This window comes from Aspergillus caelatus, assembly GCF_009193585.1.
Source record: "Aspergillus caelatus strain CBS 763.97 unplaced genomic scaffold BDV27scaffold_128, whole genome shotgun sequence".
Taxonomy (NCBI): Eukaryota; Fungi; Ascomycota; class Eurotiomycetes; order Eurotiales; family Aspergillaceae; genus Aspergillus; species Aspergillus caelatus.
In genome coordinates, this window is record NW_022475391.1 from 56,846 (window position 1) to 69,397 (window position 12,552).

Consider the following 12,552-nt stretch of genomic DNA (forward strand, 5'->3'; position numbering starts at 1 on the left):
AGCTACATTGCCGGGTAACGCTCAACACTTAATGCTTGCAACAGAATAACGCCGTAGTATATGACTGGTTATAGCTACGGTTATGAGCATTCAAGGTTCTCCTACAATGGTGAGGTGAAATATATTTTTAAACTAGAGATCTTTAACACTTCGGTGCAGTCTTGGCATATTTATATCTGCAAGTATTGTGAAGGGAGGGTCAAGGTCATTGGGCCAAGTTATATAAGAATAAGACTGCCATTAAACTTTTTTTTGTAATTTACCTTTTCTATATATTTGCTAATGATATGCATAACCAGGGCATTGAAGATCCTACCCTATAACGCAGCCCATTATGAGACATCACATCTCACGTGACGTTCCTGTCCCCCTCGGGCGCCACGACAACCAAGGCAACTTCATGTCCACAGCAACAACTAAGCTGAAGGACTGCCATTGTGAGACACACGATCTACTCGAGTCGGTCTGTACAGACCCAACATCTACCAGTTGGGGCATTTCTGGTTTACTGACTCACTTGCAGAAAGGCCTTTCGATTTGTTTTGGATCAGCCAAGAGCCAAGACTTCATTCGACGTGGTTGGTCAATTAAACCACTCACGTCATCGTTGAATCAATTGATTCTCGTTCGGCCGTCGATCTATCTTGAAAATCAGAGCTATTGTCCGCTACAAAACTACCCTATATCGCCCGATGGCGCGGTAACCTCTGAATCCAAATCAATCGGATGGGGCTAGGAGAGGAACGTGACACGTTTGATTGGCTTATCGCGTTAACGAGGATACGATATCAACGTCACCAGTTGGATCAAGCGTGACATCTGATTTTGCACCGACACGTTGAATTCAATTGTGAGAGCATCCCTCATTGAGAATATGGGAGCATTCATGAGCAGCATGAGTGGCGGTGTTTTCCTACAGACACCTTCAGGTAAGTGTCTCAGTCTTCGGCAACGTCTCTTGGCAGAGACGCTGATATAGGCGTAGTTGTGCCCGCCAACCATTTCACTCCGTTCCGGTTTTGCCAATTAGGCGATATCCAGCTTGGATTCGGTCAGGATGGTTGGAAAAATGACGTGCACAGAATGCAACTAGCCGCAGAGCAAGTCAACGCCGAGGACTTCGACTTCTGTATTGCCGTCGGTGACCTAACCAACAGCCGGTTAGTACAGTTCTCAAGACTCTTGTCTCCAAGAGGCGAACCACTCATCGAGACAGACATCCTCATGAAATCACCGCATTCCAGCAAACATTTCCAAACTTCACGGTGCCCGTCCACCTATTACCAGGAAACCACGACGTCCACGACTTAACCACGCTGAAACAGTTCACCCAGGACTTCAACACGAGTGACCACAGCAGCTTCACGAACAATGGCTATCGGTTTATTCTCCTCAACTCGATCACGATGATCACCGATCTAGCCGAATTCAAAAATCATACGGCAGACGAATGGAGCTGGTTCGAGCAAGAGCTCAAATCAGCCTCCCGCGCAGGCGAAAGGATTGTCGTCGCGCACCACCATCTCCCCTTTGAGGGTAGTGAGGACGAGCCGGACGGGTATTGGACTTTCCCGAACCGTGTGCGTCGCAAGTATCTTGGTCTGATCCGCAGATATGGTGTGCGTCATATCCTTGTTGGACATAGGCATGAGACGAAGAATATCTATCCTGCTGATGGATTCTATACGATATATGTCGTTGCGGGAACGGCGCGGTTCTTTGATGGAAATGGGTTCGGAATCAACTATTTTAATGTCTCATCACGGGATTCAGCGAATGATGTTGCTCAGGAGTATATTCATCTAAAGGGTGTTACGCACATGAAAAGGTCTGAGGGCCAGCCGACTGGGTGTCCGGATATCTTTCAACATGATCAATGAGTTACGGTATAGGTTGGCATGGTGGTGTGTGTTCAGTATGGTGTCCCGTCATGACATGTGTAATGATACAAAGCCCTGAAATATGAAAATGGTTCTTAAGCTATTGAACGGAAACAGATACCTAGGATATAAGACAAAATGCTAAAGGAATACTGGCAAAGCAATGATCTGGTAATATATATACAATCCTTGGTGCTGCCTATACTAAGCAATATGCAATATCTTCCTGAGCTGAAAAGCAGAACGGAAAACAAAAGTGATACTCTCCCAACTTTTCCTGGTATTGATGGTCAAAAATTATCCAAGTCCTGGCGACAAGTCCTTTTATATTCAACCACAGCGTCACCTAACATACTAATAAACGGCCAGGGAGAATCGCCCTGCATGATATGACACCAAACCTCGATAGTGTAGTTGACCAAATCCTCAGGCCGGTTTGACGAAATGTCAGGACACGCACCATTAATAGATATAGAGCCGTCGCGGACGATATCTCGAGTCCATTCAAGGAGCAAATGTTCGTGGTCTGCCATGATTAGTTAGGTTTTCCTTAGCAATTTCTGAATTCATCCACAGGAAGTCGAATTGATCTGCTCAAAACTACAGCAGCTAGGTCGTAGGGAGCGAAATAACAGAAATGGTAAAATTCCGAATGTAAAGTAGGAAAATGAAGACAAACCTGTTAATGACTTAGGACCCATGGAAGTGTGAAATGCTCGAAGCCACTTGTCGAGAAAAACGGAACATTCTAGCCCACATAACGCAGCCTCAATACTCCATAGTGATGCCCTATTGTGTTTGATGTACTGTATACCAAGCCTGACCAGTATACCCATGAAATGGGTCGCATGATGGGCTGCCAATAGTTCATCCCACTCGTGGTTCGCAGATGGTGATGAATGAAGAGCACGGGCGATGGAAGCAACATTCCACGAGAATATCTCTCGAGAATGACTATCGGAGAATTGAGAACAGTTCCGAATGTAGGCAAAGCTGAGCCAAGCGCTTGACATAAAGGGTAATGGCCCATTGGGGTCGAATGGCTCAAGATTGGATTCTGGAGTCCGTTGCCAGTAGAGTGTCCATTTACGCAAAGCGTTACTTGGTAAACATCAGCCATGAGACCTTTCTACATGTTGTCCAATGGGCAATTCAGAGTTTTGGACTCACCGAAAGAGCACTCGGCTATCTGAAGTTGAATTAGACCCTAGGTCTTTGGGGAAAATATGAACCCACACGATGGTTTGTATGAGACCATGCAGCAACGTGTAGTTAGCAACGGGCGTCGGGTTGAGCTCATTGATATCACATGGAGAAGGGGACAGCAAATCCTTTAAAGATGTGTTAAAGTGATTCTGTGTAATCAGGGTATTCTGTCTCAGCAAAGCCCAAGTTGCTGAATCCGGTGCCGTCCATTCTGGACAGGAGCAAGGCAGGCGCAGCTTGATTTCATAACTCCAAATGACTGGTGAAAGGTTATACGCGATACTTTGAACGTTGAGAAAACAGAATGCAAATAGCTTTGCACGTCTTTCCGATTCTAGGCGAGCCCAGGTTTCCCAATGAGTATCGTGTGCTTCCGACGGTTCTTCTAGTCCGCTTAATCTCAAGGCATGGGCGAGCTGACCACGCAATACGAGGGCTTCGTTCCTGATATTCAAGTCCTTATCCCACGCCGCAATGCCCATGAGACAGAGTAAGCATCGGACTTCGTCCATATAATCTCGTTCTACGAAATCATTTCTCGTTCCGTGGTTCATTAGTCGTTCGAGCATACCACGTTCCCTTTGGTGTTGACGCTCTAGTAGTATTGCCTTCGAGACATAGAACATATTAATTGCAGAATTATATTCAAAACGATTAGCTGCTCCGATGGCAAACATGGCTAAAAGAAGTTCCGGCGAGCATGCATCAAACCTAAAAGTTGGAGCATGGGTGAAGGGTGCATATGGATAGAAACCCGTGAAATATCCAGCTAAGAATCGGGTTAAGGAGTCACTGGATGGAAGCTTCCACCCAGGCAGCCCAAAGCCGTTTATTGACTGCAGTAGTGAGTTCCTCTGGTATTCAGCAACTGTAGGATGGGTAAAGTGTGGAACAATTTGGGCTCCTATTTCACGCCGATTATTGGCTAGCTTTACGTGGTGGATGGGAGCATACTAACCTAAAGCTATCTGTGGAGCAGGAAAAATTGTTGGGACTTCGTGAGTTAATTGCGCAGTTTGGTGTGTACTGGATCCTCGGGCAAAGTTGCGAGTGATGGGCCGGTCAGAGTTGTCTGCATTGGCGAACTGTGGCCTCGGTTCAGTAACAATACTTTCCAGTACGGGATCTAGTATAAGTATTAGCTCGGTATAATAGTAGATTCAGTGCTATAACTATGATTTACCGTTCATCTGGAGCATTTCTGTAATGGCTTCGAAACGGCTAGATAGCGGAATGGGCTCAGCCCTCGACGATGTTAGGCCAGCTGCATACGGAACACATCTGCAGGCATACAGACAAACTGCATCTTACCTAGTTGGCTGCCCGTCAAGGGATGGGTTGTCATGGTCCCTTGGTGGGAGGCTGTTTGTATGGTTACCGACCGATGCCTGCGCTGCTGCATTTCTATTGCGCTGCTGAGCTACGCCAGGGCTCTGCGGCTGTTCGCTAATATTGTATAGGGAAGCTGACTGCTGAGGAGAATTACTGGAGGTGCCATGCACAATGCGCTCATGGCGTCTCAAAAGGTCTTGTCTTGAAAAACAAGCTCCACATGGACAGCTAAATGGCTTTTCATGGGTGTCTTGGTCGAAAGGTTGGTATCAAATATCTCAAGTAGTGCATGAATGTACTAACGTCTCCTTGTGTGCCTTTGTAAGTGCTCCAATTTGCGGAATTTGCGGTTACAGAAGTCGCATTGAAATTCTCTTTCCTTGGTCGAGGATCCAGGAGTCATGGACGCCATTGTCGAGCATCCTCCGTTGATGGCCTAGAACAATCAGGTTTGCAACATACTAGCCACGCGAACAATTTCAGACCTTGATATTGTGTGATATCACCCCAGGTCAACTGCACAGGCGTATTTAGCAATTTGGCCGTTGACGAAAAGACCGGCGACGGAATCGGGGAAGGAAGATTCGTGTTCCCTTGGTTGTCCTAATGCCTCAGGCAACTATGATGCTGTAGCCTTGGCATGTTTAACCAAGTGATCATTAAATCTGCTCTTCGACAGTATACAGATATCCTCGCCAACAAGAATATCAGATTCAATGATATAGATCCCAGCGAAATAAGGAAGGTCACTGTAAGAAAGATTCGCCGGTCCAGTACCACGTAGTATCTACCCATCTAGTACTTGAAGAATGCAGGGATGAGTAGTTACGGCTGTAGTCCAGGATATGGAGTGTTTGGTATCCCTTGCCAGATACATTACATCCATAGAGGTGAATGGCTGTTACCATGAAAGTCTGGACGTGTTGTTCGGTTGATAACCTGTCTCCAAAACGCAATCTCCAAATCTCTATCTCCAAATCCCCACACAGTCCAGGTTCTTTGCCGAGCCCCACTCTGTATAGCTTTCTCCATATATGCAATGCCACAATTAACTGTTACTAATTTGTATAGCTACTCTCCTCAAGGTAGCCCAGATTAACTTCCAAGGAGTGAGGTTCAAGATGTGGGATATGACGTAAAATCCGTTACCTCAGCATGCCACCGACCATGGGTCTGTTGGGGAAACCAACCTCGACCCGATTATCAAGCAACATGCATGACTTTTTTGTTTCCTTTGCGAGATTATAGATAATTTTCTAGCCACAGGGAACACATAAATAGTGTAAAGATGCCCCAGGTAGGATCTTCTCTAAATCTATCAACAATCATATTAAAGTTCTCTACATCGATCTTCAATCGTCGCTATTCACAATGTCCCAGAAGGTTATCCGTCTCAATGGCCCAAGGACATCGGTTCACAATCTGAAGGCTTTCCAAGAGCCTATCCCTGAGCCATCCAAGCATGAAGTTCTAATCAAGGTTCATGCGGTTTCTTTGAACTTCCGTGATGTCGCTGTTGCTACTTCTCTGTACCCTTTCCCTGTCAAGGATAATGTGGTCCCCTGCTCTGATGCTGCTGGTGTGGTTGTCAAAGTCGGTGAAGGGGTGAACAAGATTGCGGTTGATGATCATGTCATTGGCACCTTTGATATTTCCAATCTATTTGGGCAGCAGATGGATTGGTTAAATGGTCAGGGTGCTCCTATTGACGGTGTTCTCCGAGAGTATGTCTGCATCCCAGCTGCATCTGCTGTGCAAATTCCGAAGGAATCCCCTCTGAGTTTCTGTGAGTGGTCAACATTAGTTTGCACTGGTGTGACTGCCTGGAATGCTTTGTATGGGAACATCCCGTTGAAGCCAGGTCAAACTGTTCTCTTCCAAGGTAAGACAGAGTAATCAAATTACAATCTCCGTTCTAAGTGCTCCGGTTGCTAATCATGTACAGGGACCGGTGGAGTCTCTATCACTGGCTTGATCCTTGCGAAAGCCGCGGGCGCAACGACAATAATCACTTCCTCCAGTGATGAGAAGCTGGCCTTTGTGAAAGAGAAATACGGTGTCGACTATACGATTAACTACAAGAAACACCCCGAATGGTCCAAGGAAGTTCTCCGCCTCACTAATGGTGACGGTGTCGATTTCATCTTTGAGAACGGTGGCTCGGGTACAATTGGAGAGAGTCTGAATGCTGTCAAGATGGGTGGAAATATTTCAGTCATTGGTTTCCTTTCTCAGGCCGAACAGTCCAAGATGCCTGATGTCGCTTCCTTGGCCCTTGCGAAGGGCGCTGTTGTTCGCGGTATTGTTGTCGGCTCAACTCAACTTCTCCAAGAGGTTACTCGCTTTGTTGCCCGCAAGGGGTTGAGGCTTCCTGTTGACAAGGTCTTCGAGTTCACTGAGAAATCCATCATTGAAGCCTACGAATATATGGCATCCGGCTCTCAGGTTGGGAAGATTTGTATCAAAGTGGCCGAATAGCCGCACATGCTAAGTTTCTCAAAGATGGCCTGATTTATTTCTTTCATATTGCCTTATGAGATCATCTGAGATTTATTTCTACTAGTTCATTACAATGGAGTTATTGACAAGCCTAAGATCATCTTAGCCAGCTTGATAGTTACCGAACCAGCAAAGAAAGCACAAATATTTTATACTTTGCTACCAGGAACTAGCAAGACAAGACTTGTCTACTCATATTATAGATTTTCAAACTTTTCGATTATGCTTTTGGTCCAAGTAACAGTAGTCCTTGACTTAGATCTAACATTCCCCAATTTTGGAGACGGACCCACTTGCGGGGATGAGGGTTAGAGAAACCCTCACCACGCCTAATCTACAAAACGACGGCCTGATATAGAAACTTAGGTCATTCCATTCCCTTCTTTGTAAGGTTATATCATCTTGTCATGCATTGACTAAAATGGGTCAATAGTCTAATAAGTAGCCACAGCGCCCCTCCTGGTTGCAACGGCAACCAGGGACTTGTCGCTTTAGTAGTTATCGCAAGATAGGTCTTCACTTGGATCCAACTTTCATTTCATTATTCGTTATAATGGTCATCACTATCCACTGGAACTTGATCATCGAGTAGAGATCCCCCAGCCAGCTACGAACCCTCCCAATCTCGGTCAAAGATGTCCAACAGCTCGCGTCAAAGATGATTCCGCTGCGGACTTGGGCCGTCTTGGCCACATCCCATACAACGAGGACACGATCGTCAACGTTATCAGCGACATCTACCGCATCTATCTACAGCTAAATTACATCTTTCCCACGGATGTCGTCTGGCCGTCACAAGAAGGCCATGTTATCAACGAGGCTTTGTGCGAGGAACTCCACCTCGATAGTGCGGTGATCTCGATAATGAAACGACTGCCCTATTTCCGGGCGTCAGAACTAGCGGCTGATATCCCGTTCACCTCTCTGTCCCGCGCGTTTGTTTATCTTGAGGATGATGAAATCCGTGATGGCCGCGATCCGGATCGGTTCCAGGATGAGGGGCTGAGGCTAGGGTTCCTCCTTCCTCAAGAAATTGCTCTCGACTGTTCTACTAATAAAGGTATTTATTTGATTCTGGACACAAAAGAGAGTAATTATATCATTCTGTTTGCAGTGAGACCCCCTGGTTAATGTGAATAGACACAATTCGAGTATGGGACCCGAACGATCGATTGGCGGGAGACGACGAAGAAAATAACTATCGCAATCATCCACATCATGCACCAACATATCTATCCTCACATTTGACAAGGTCAAATCACTCGAAATCATCCCTAGTAGAACAAAAAACATGCGTGCCCTTGTGGATAAGCCCCACTATTCAGATATGGTATGTTAATTTCTTCTCCTTCGCTACCGTCACATGTCAGATTCTAAACCGTGCTATAGTATCTGAGACTTAAGAGACTTCTCCAGGAGCAATATGGCTGGCCATATGATTTTCAGGAGACGGAGTGGAAGGCTCTTTCAAGCTTATATTAGAGCGAATCCTTCGTGATGATCCAGGTCACGACAACAAAGGATGATGATTATGAAGAGATGGAGAGGCTTGAGAAGGATGACTAATGCGAATCATTTTGGTGTGATAATGATATTCTGTCAAGGTAATCCTGTATGAAGCTCTTCTCACATCTTGCTTTAGTAGATGCATGAAGCCTATGGGTATCCATTAATAGGCTTATATAGTGTGAGCAATCCTAGGCCGAGGGCCGTGTATACTAGTCGTTTGCCAGGTAGTATAGCCGCTTGATGCTTGGAAAACTCTCCAGTTTCAAATATACCGTTGTTGTTTATAGATCCAATGCTCTTTTCAGCATGGTGAAAAGATGCATTATGCATAGCTCAGACAGACTTCGCAGTCAGCTATGTACTACAATAATAGAGCAGCTGTTCATGAATACATTAGGACGATGGTATATGTTTGCCCCCTGGAATATTCGGGGTAGGGTAATACTATCTGGGGAATCTGGTACCGTTGTCGCTGCTGGAACAGACCGCTTGATCATTAACATTCCTTTTCCCTTTCGTCTTGCTCTGCATCTTCCGGCCACAACATCCGCCGTGTCCACACAGCCCATATAGTTGCCACACTTGCAATCAGCCATATTGCCACCTGCAAGATAGTCATAGCGGCAGCAACCCACAGCACCGCTTCGGACTGCAACACCTGTCCAATCCTTATTGTCGCAATCACGAACCCGGTATTCGGAAACACCATACTCCAATACGGAAGCGACATGCCAGGTACACCAGTACCTCCACAAAGCTTACAGAGCGCCAACACGCTGGCTATTGCGATGCAAAGGCAAAAAAACGCGATCGCCCACAAGAAAATCCCCGCTAGGGCAGCAATGACCAGAGCAATATCCCCAGTTGTCACAGTGATAGTTTCACTAGAAGACGAGTCCGCATAAGATATTATATATCGGGATGGAAACTTTTCCACCGCTGCATTCGCCATGCCAATCAGGGCAAGAGCTGTGAAGCTCCATGGACCCACAGCTATGAACATCTCCGGTCGCTCAGCTGGTTTCGGAAGGCCGCTTTTGTTCAAGCGGTAGAAATATTCTCCGTAGATGAACAAAGACATCAGGAACCCGAACCCTTGTAATGTTGTGCCGCCAATTATAATAGGCAAGGCGTGCTTTTGTGGCTGCTTGGATGCGAGAACCGATGCAATCGTACCGGAAAGCATGGCTGGGAAGGAAGGCAGTAGTCTGACCAGTGCAAATGGTTGTTGACTGGCCATGCTATGGTGATATAGATACCAATTGTGGAAGATAGCCTCAATGATGGAGATAGCGACATAGATCCAAAAGACGATGCGTAGGGCGACTTGGAGCCATGGTCCACAAGCACCTGTACCGTAGCTCTCAGCTCCGATGATGATAGTTGCAAAAGCTAAAGGGCAAGTGCCTACAAAGTGGGTCTCGTTTGAGTGCTGGAAGGATTCCTTCAGGGCCGATGACTTGGTAAGGAAACGGAAGCTCAAGCAAAGAGTTATTGAGAGAAAAAGAACCAAATTGAAGATATATACAATCTTCCCGATAGTTTCGAGGCCGGTGAATTGGTGGGGTGTGTTATAGAGCAGAACCGCAATACCACCTGTAGCCATGGACATCGAGTACCAGCCCCAAGTGACCTGACATATTCGGCCTTTGAGGGGCACGTTTTGATTTTTCTGATATTTAGGGTTCATTCTAGCACGGGGTCTCACACGCGTGCTGAGCAAAAGGAGCAAGAATTCCTCCTTTATAGGGAAATAGTACCTGCACATACATCCCTGAAGCTTTCTGTGCTATTATATAATTTTTTTTTGGCTTCCTTGGTGTGCTTCCGTCGTTTATTATATCATATCAGACTCTGGCCTTGTCTTGAATGCAGTTTGGCGTCATCGGTGGATCCACTCGGTATAAACAGGGCCATTCCCGAACACTCATTATCGGGCCGACCCACGGTTGATGATGTCTTCCCATTCCGAGGCTGCACGTCCCGAAGTCTTCTTAAGTAGTTCAATTCCTCACTAGTTACTTCTAAAGCAGTTGGCACTTTTGACATTCATCAATGTATCGGGGCTGCTCTCTCGTCAGGGCAGGCATCGGTAGGGTTTCATCATAGGAAGCGCATCAATCAAAATCTGTTCCTGTGAGGCTTGCATTGTGCAAGAATATCATACGACAAGGGATTATTAAGGGTCTAGACCCATAGTTGCTTCACTCACCCGTGCCAACAGGCAAAGGTCACTTTCAATAACAAAATTTTGTCTAACATACAATTTGTACATGCGACAGATGACAGTGGGGGTATAAATATTGGGTCAGGAACTTACTACCTTAACTCCAATATGCTAGTACATACATATGATATGCAACATGATATACTGGTATTAAATGTGATGTGGGACCGCGCCTAAGGATAAATATAAAAAGCCCTAACCCTTCCTTCCCTTCTTAATTCCATCACTCTTTTCCCCTTCCCTTTCAACTTCGGCCAACCAACAACACCACTTCCGGGGATGGTATTATATAGCCAGTTTCACAGCCCAGCATATCCTTCCAGGGGAATTGTAGGACTCAGTGCTTCATCAGACAGCAGGATCTATGAACATGAGATCGAATAAAAGTCACTCCAGGAAGAGATAATCCGCTGCGATAGTTTGTATATACTGCAGTAATACATTGAGCAAGACATAGAAGCTTAATAGAGTCCTAAATCTTCGTATTATAATAATGTGTTTGTCATTGCCACACTATATAGATAGCCCTTCGAGAGCTGCTGGGTCGTTAGGTGCCACTAGAAGAGTGAGGCGTTGTTTTATTAAGTCTTTCTTACTAGTCCATATGACTATATAAATAACTCAAGTAGGGCAAGCAGTATATCAGACATAGGTCCGATTGTCACAGTTTCTATATGATTCAATAAACTCAGCTTTGTCGGCGCCTCATAATCTTCAACACGGAGACTTTTATCAGGTTTTTATTCACGCCGGGAGGCAAGGCCCACAGTGGGCCAGGGTAGCATTTATGGATAATGTTTACCATCTAGAAATTGGTTCTACCACCAGTTAGTGACCATCATTGGTTACAGTACTATTTCCGTTAAGGGCCTCGAGGGCTTGAGGGCGGCTTCTGCCGACAAGATCGACTTTAAACTGTTGGTTAACTTTACAACTCAAAATGTAGTAGCACCAATAGGAGACTTTCAGGTCGCTGATTAATAGTATCAACTCTTACGTACTCAATGACATCTTTCGAGGTTGTTCCCTGATGACAAAAGGCTAGATGAGTGATATGCTATATAGAAAATCTTCCAAGCTCTATACGTATAGAAAAGTGTATATAAAGCTCTCTGCATCCTGCTGCATATTGAACAGAATATCAACCTCCTTCTGTCTATCAGACTGCATCACTACTCTCAAAACTTCTACGATCATGTCTTCTACTGATTTGGCTATTCCAAAGGGCTCCCTTGTCGTCGTGACGGGAGCTAATGGGTTTATCGCCAGCCATGTGGTCGATCAGCTACTTCAACAAGGGTACAATGTCCGGGGCACTGTGAGAAACGCCACGAAAAACTCGTGGTTGAATGGCTACTTCGGTGCTAAGTATGGCCCGGGACGATTCTCTCTCGCTGAGGTTCCCGATATGTCCCATGACGGTGCATTCGACGAGGTCGTCAAGGGCGCGGCCGGTATAGCCCATGTGGCAACACCGGTGATGCAGTTTTACGACCCCAATATCTCGGCCAGTGCTGCTCTTATTGAATTGTGGGTCGTCAACTGACAGGACGATCTGATGCCCATTTCTGAGTAGATCTCCAAAGGCTTCCGTGGGATAGCTTTCCTAACCTGGTGTTGAAACTTGGGATGGTAAGCCCTAGGCTAAGATCGTCAAATGCCCGGTGTTCTCATCTTTAATTTACCAGTGAAACTATAATACTAATTTTGCTGGATTTACGATGATAAGCACCGTAATTAATTTGACGATCGTTGTTAATTTAGAGACATTAAATCTTGGCTAAGAATGGGTTGTGGTGGCCGCGCCGGTGCGATGACACCATCGCGAGCATATCTGAAGCCATGCATTAGCAACCCCTCGGCCAACCACCGACTACCTATCACACCCTGTTATCTGAG

The 12,552-nt window shown here is 45.8% G+C and overlaps 6 protein-coding genes across 6 annotated transcripts; 4 read left to right on the plus strand and 2 right to left on the minus strand.

The window, feature by feature from the left end:
* The first annotated feature begins 440 nt into the window (after positions 1–440).
* Positions 441–2,032, plus strand: BDV27DRAFT_130795 (metallophosphoesterase family protein). The gene is made up of 4 exons (XM_032067497.1): positions 441–463; positions 524–929; positions 986–1,160; positions 1,217–2,032. The coding sequence occupies exons 2-4, from the start codon at positions 875–877 to the stop codon at positions 1,878–1,880; spliced, it is 894 nt and encodes a 297-aa protein (XP_031925977.1). The 5' UTR covers positions 441–463; positions 524–874; the 3' UTR covers positions 1,881–2,032.
* Positions 2,033–2,170: 138 nt separating this feature from the next.
* BDV27DRAFT_165772 (C2H2-type zinc finger protein) lies at positions 2,171–4,821 on the minus strand (the record flags this gene model as incomplete). Its single annotated transcript, XM_032074019.1, has 8 exons — positions 2,171–2,406; positions 2,560–2,981; positions 3,051–4,011; positions 4,045–4,212; positions 4,270–4,350; positions 4,398–4,479; positions 4,511–4,668; positions 4,722–4,821. The coding sequence occupies 8 exons, from the start codon at positions 4,819–4,821 to the stop codon at positions 2,171–2,173; spliced, it is 2,208 nt and encodes a 735-aa protein (XP_031925978.1).
* Positions 4,822–5,757: 936 nt separating this feature from the next.
* BDV27DRAFT_165773 (zinc-dependent alcohol dehydrogenase family protein) lies at positions 5,758–6,896 on the plus strand (the record flags this gene model as incomplete). Its single annotated transcript, XM_032074020.1, has 2 exons — positions 5,758–6,300; positions 6,364–6,896. Exons 1-2 carry the CDS (start codon positions 5,790–5,792, stop codon positions 6,894–6,896), a joined length of 1,044 nt encoding a protein of 347 aa, XP_031925979.1. The 5' UTR covers positions 5,758–5,789.
* A 574-nt stretch (positions 6,897–7,470) lies between these two features.
* Positions 7,471–8,399, plus strand: BDV27DRAFT_146575 (uncharacterized protein; the record flags this gene model as incomplete). The annotated part of the gene is made up of 5 exons (XM_032070598.1): positions 7,471–7,505; positions 7,553–8,007; positions 8,058–8,169; positions 8,199–8,247; positions 8,307–8,399. 5 exons carry the CDS (start codon positions 7,471–7,473, stop codon positions 8,397–8,399), a joined length of 744 nt encoding a protein of 247 aa, XP_031925980.1.
* A 437-nt stretch (positions 8,400–8,836) lies between these two features.
* Positions 8,837–10,116, minus strand: BDV27DRAFT_165775 (tellurite-resistance/dicarboxylate transporter family protein; the record flags this gene model as incomplete). The annotated part of the gene is made up of 1 exon (XM_032074021.1): positions 8,837–10,116. One exon carries the CDS (start codon positions 10,114–10,116, stop codon positions 8,923–8,925), a length of 1,194 nt encoding a protein of 397 aa, XP_031925981.1. The 3' UTR covers positions 8,837–8,922.
* Positions 10,117–11,848: 1,732 nt separating this feature from the next.
* BDV27DRAFT_159325 (uncharacterized protein) lies at positions 11,849–12,199 on the plus strand (the record flags this gene model as incomplete). Its single annotated transcript, XM_032072849.1, has 1 exon — positions 11,849–12,199. One exon carries the CDS (start codon positions 11,849–11,851, stop codon positions 12,197–12,199), a length of 351 nt encoding a protein of 116 aa, XP_031925982.1.
* Positions 12,200–12,552: the final 353 nt, after the last annotated feature.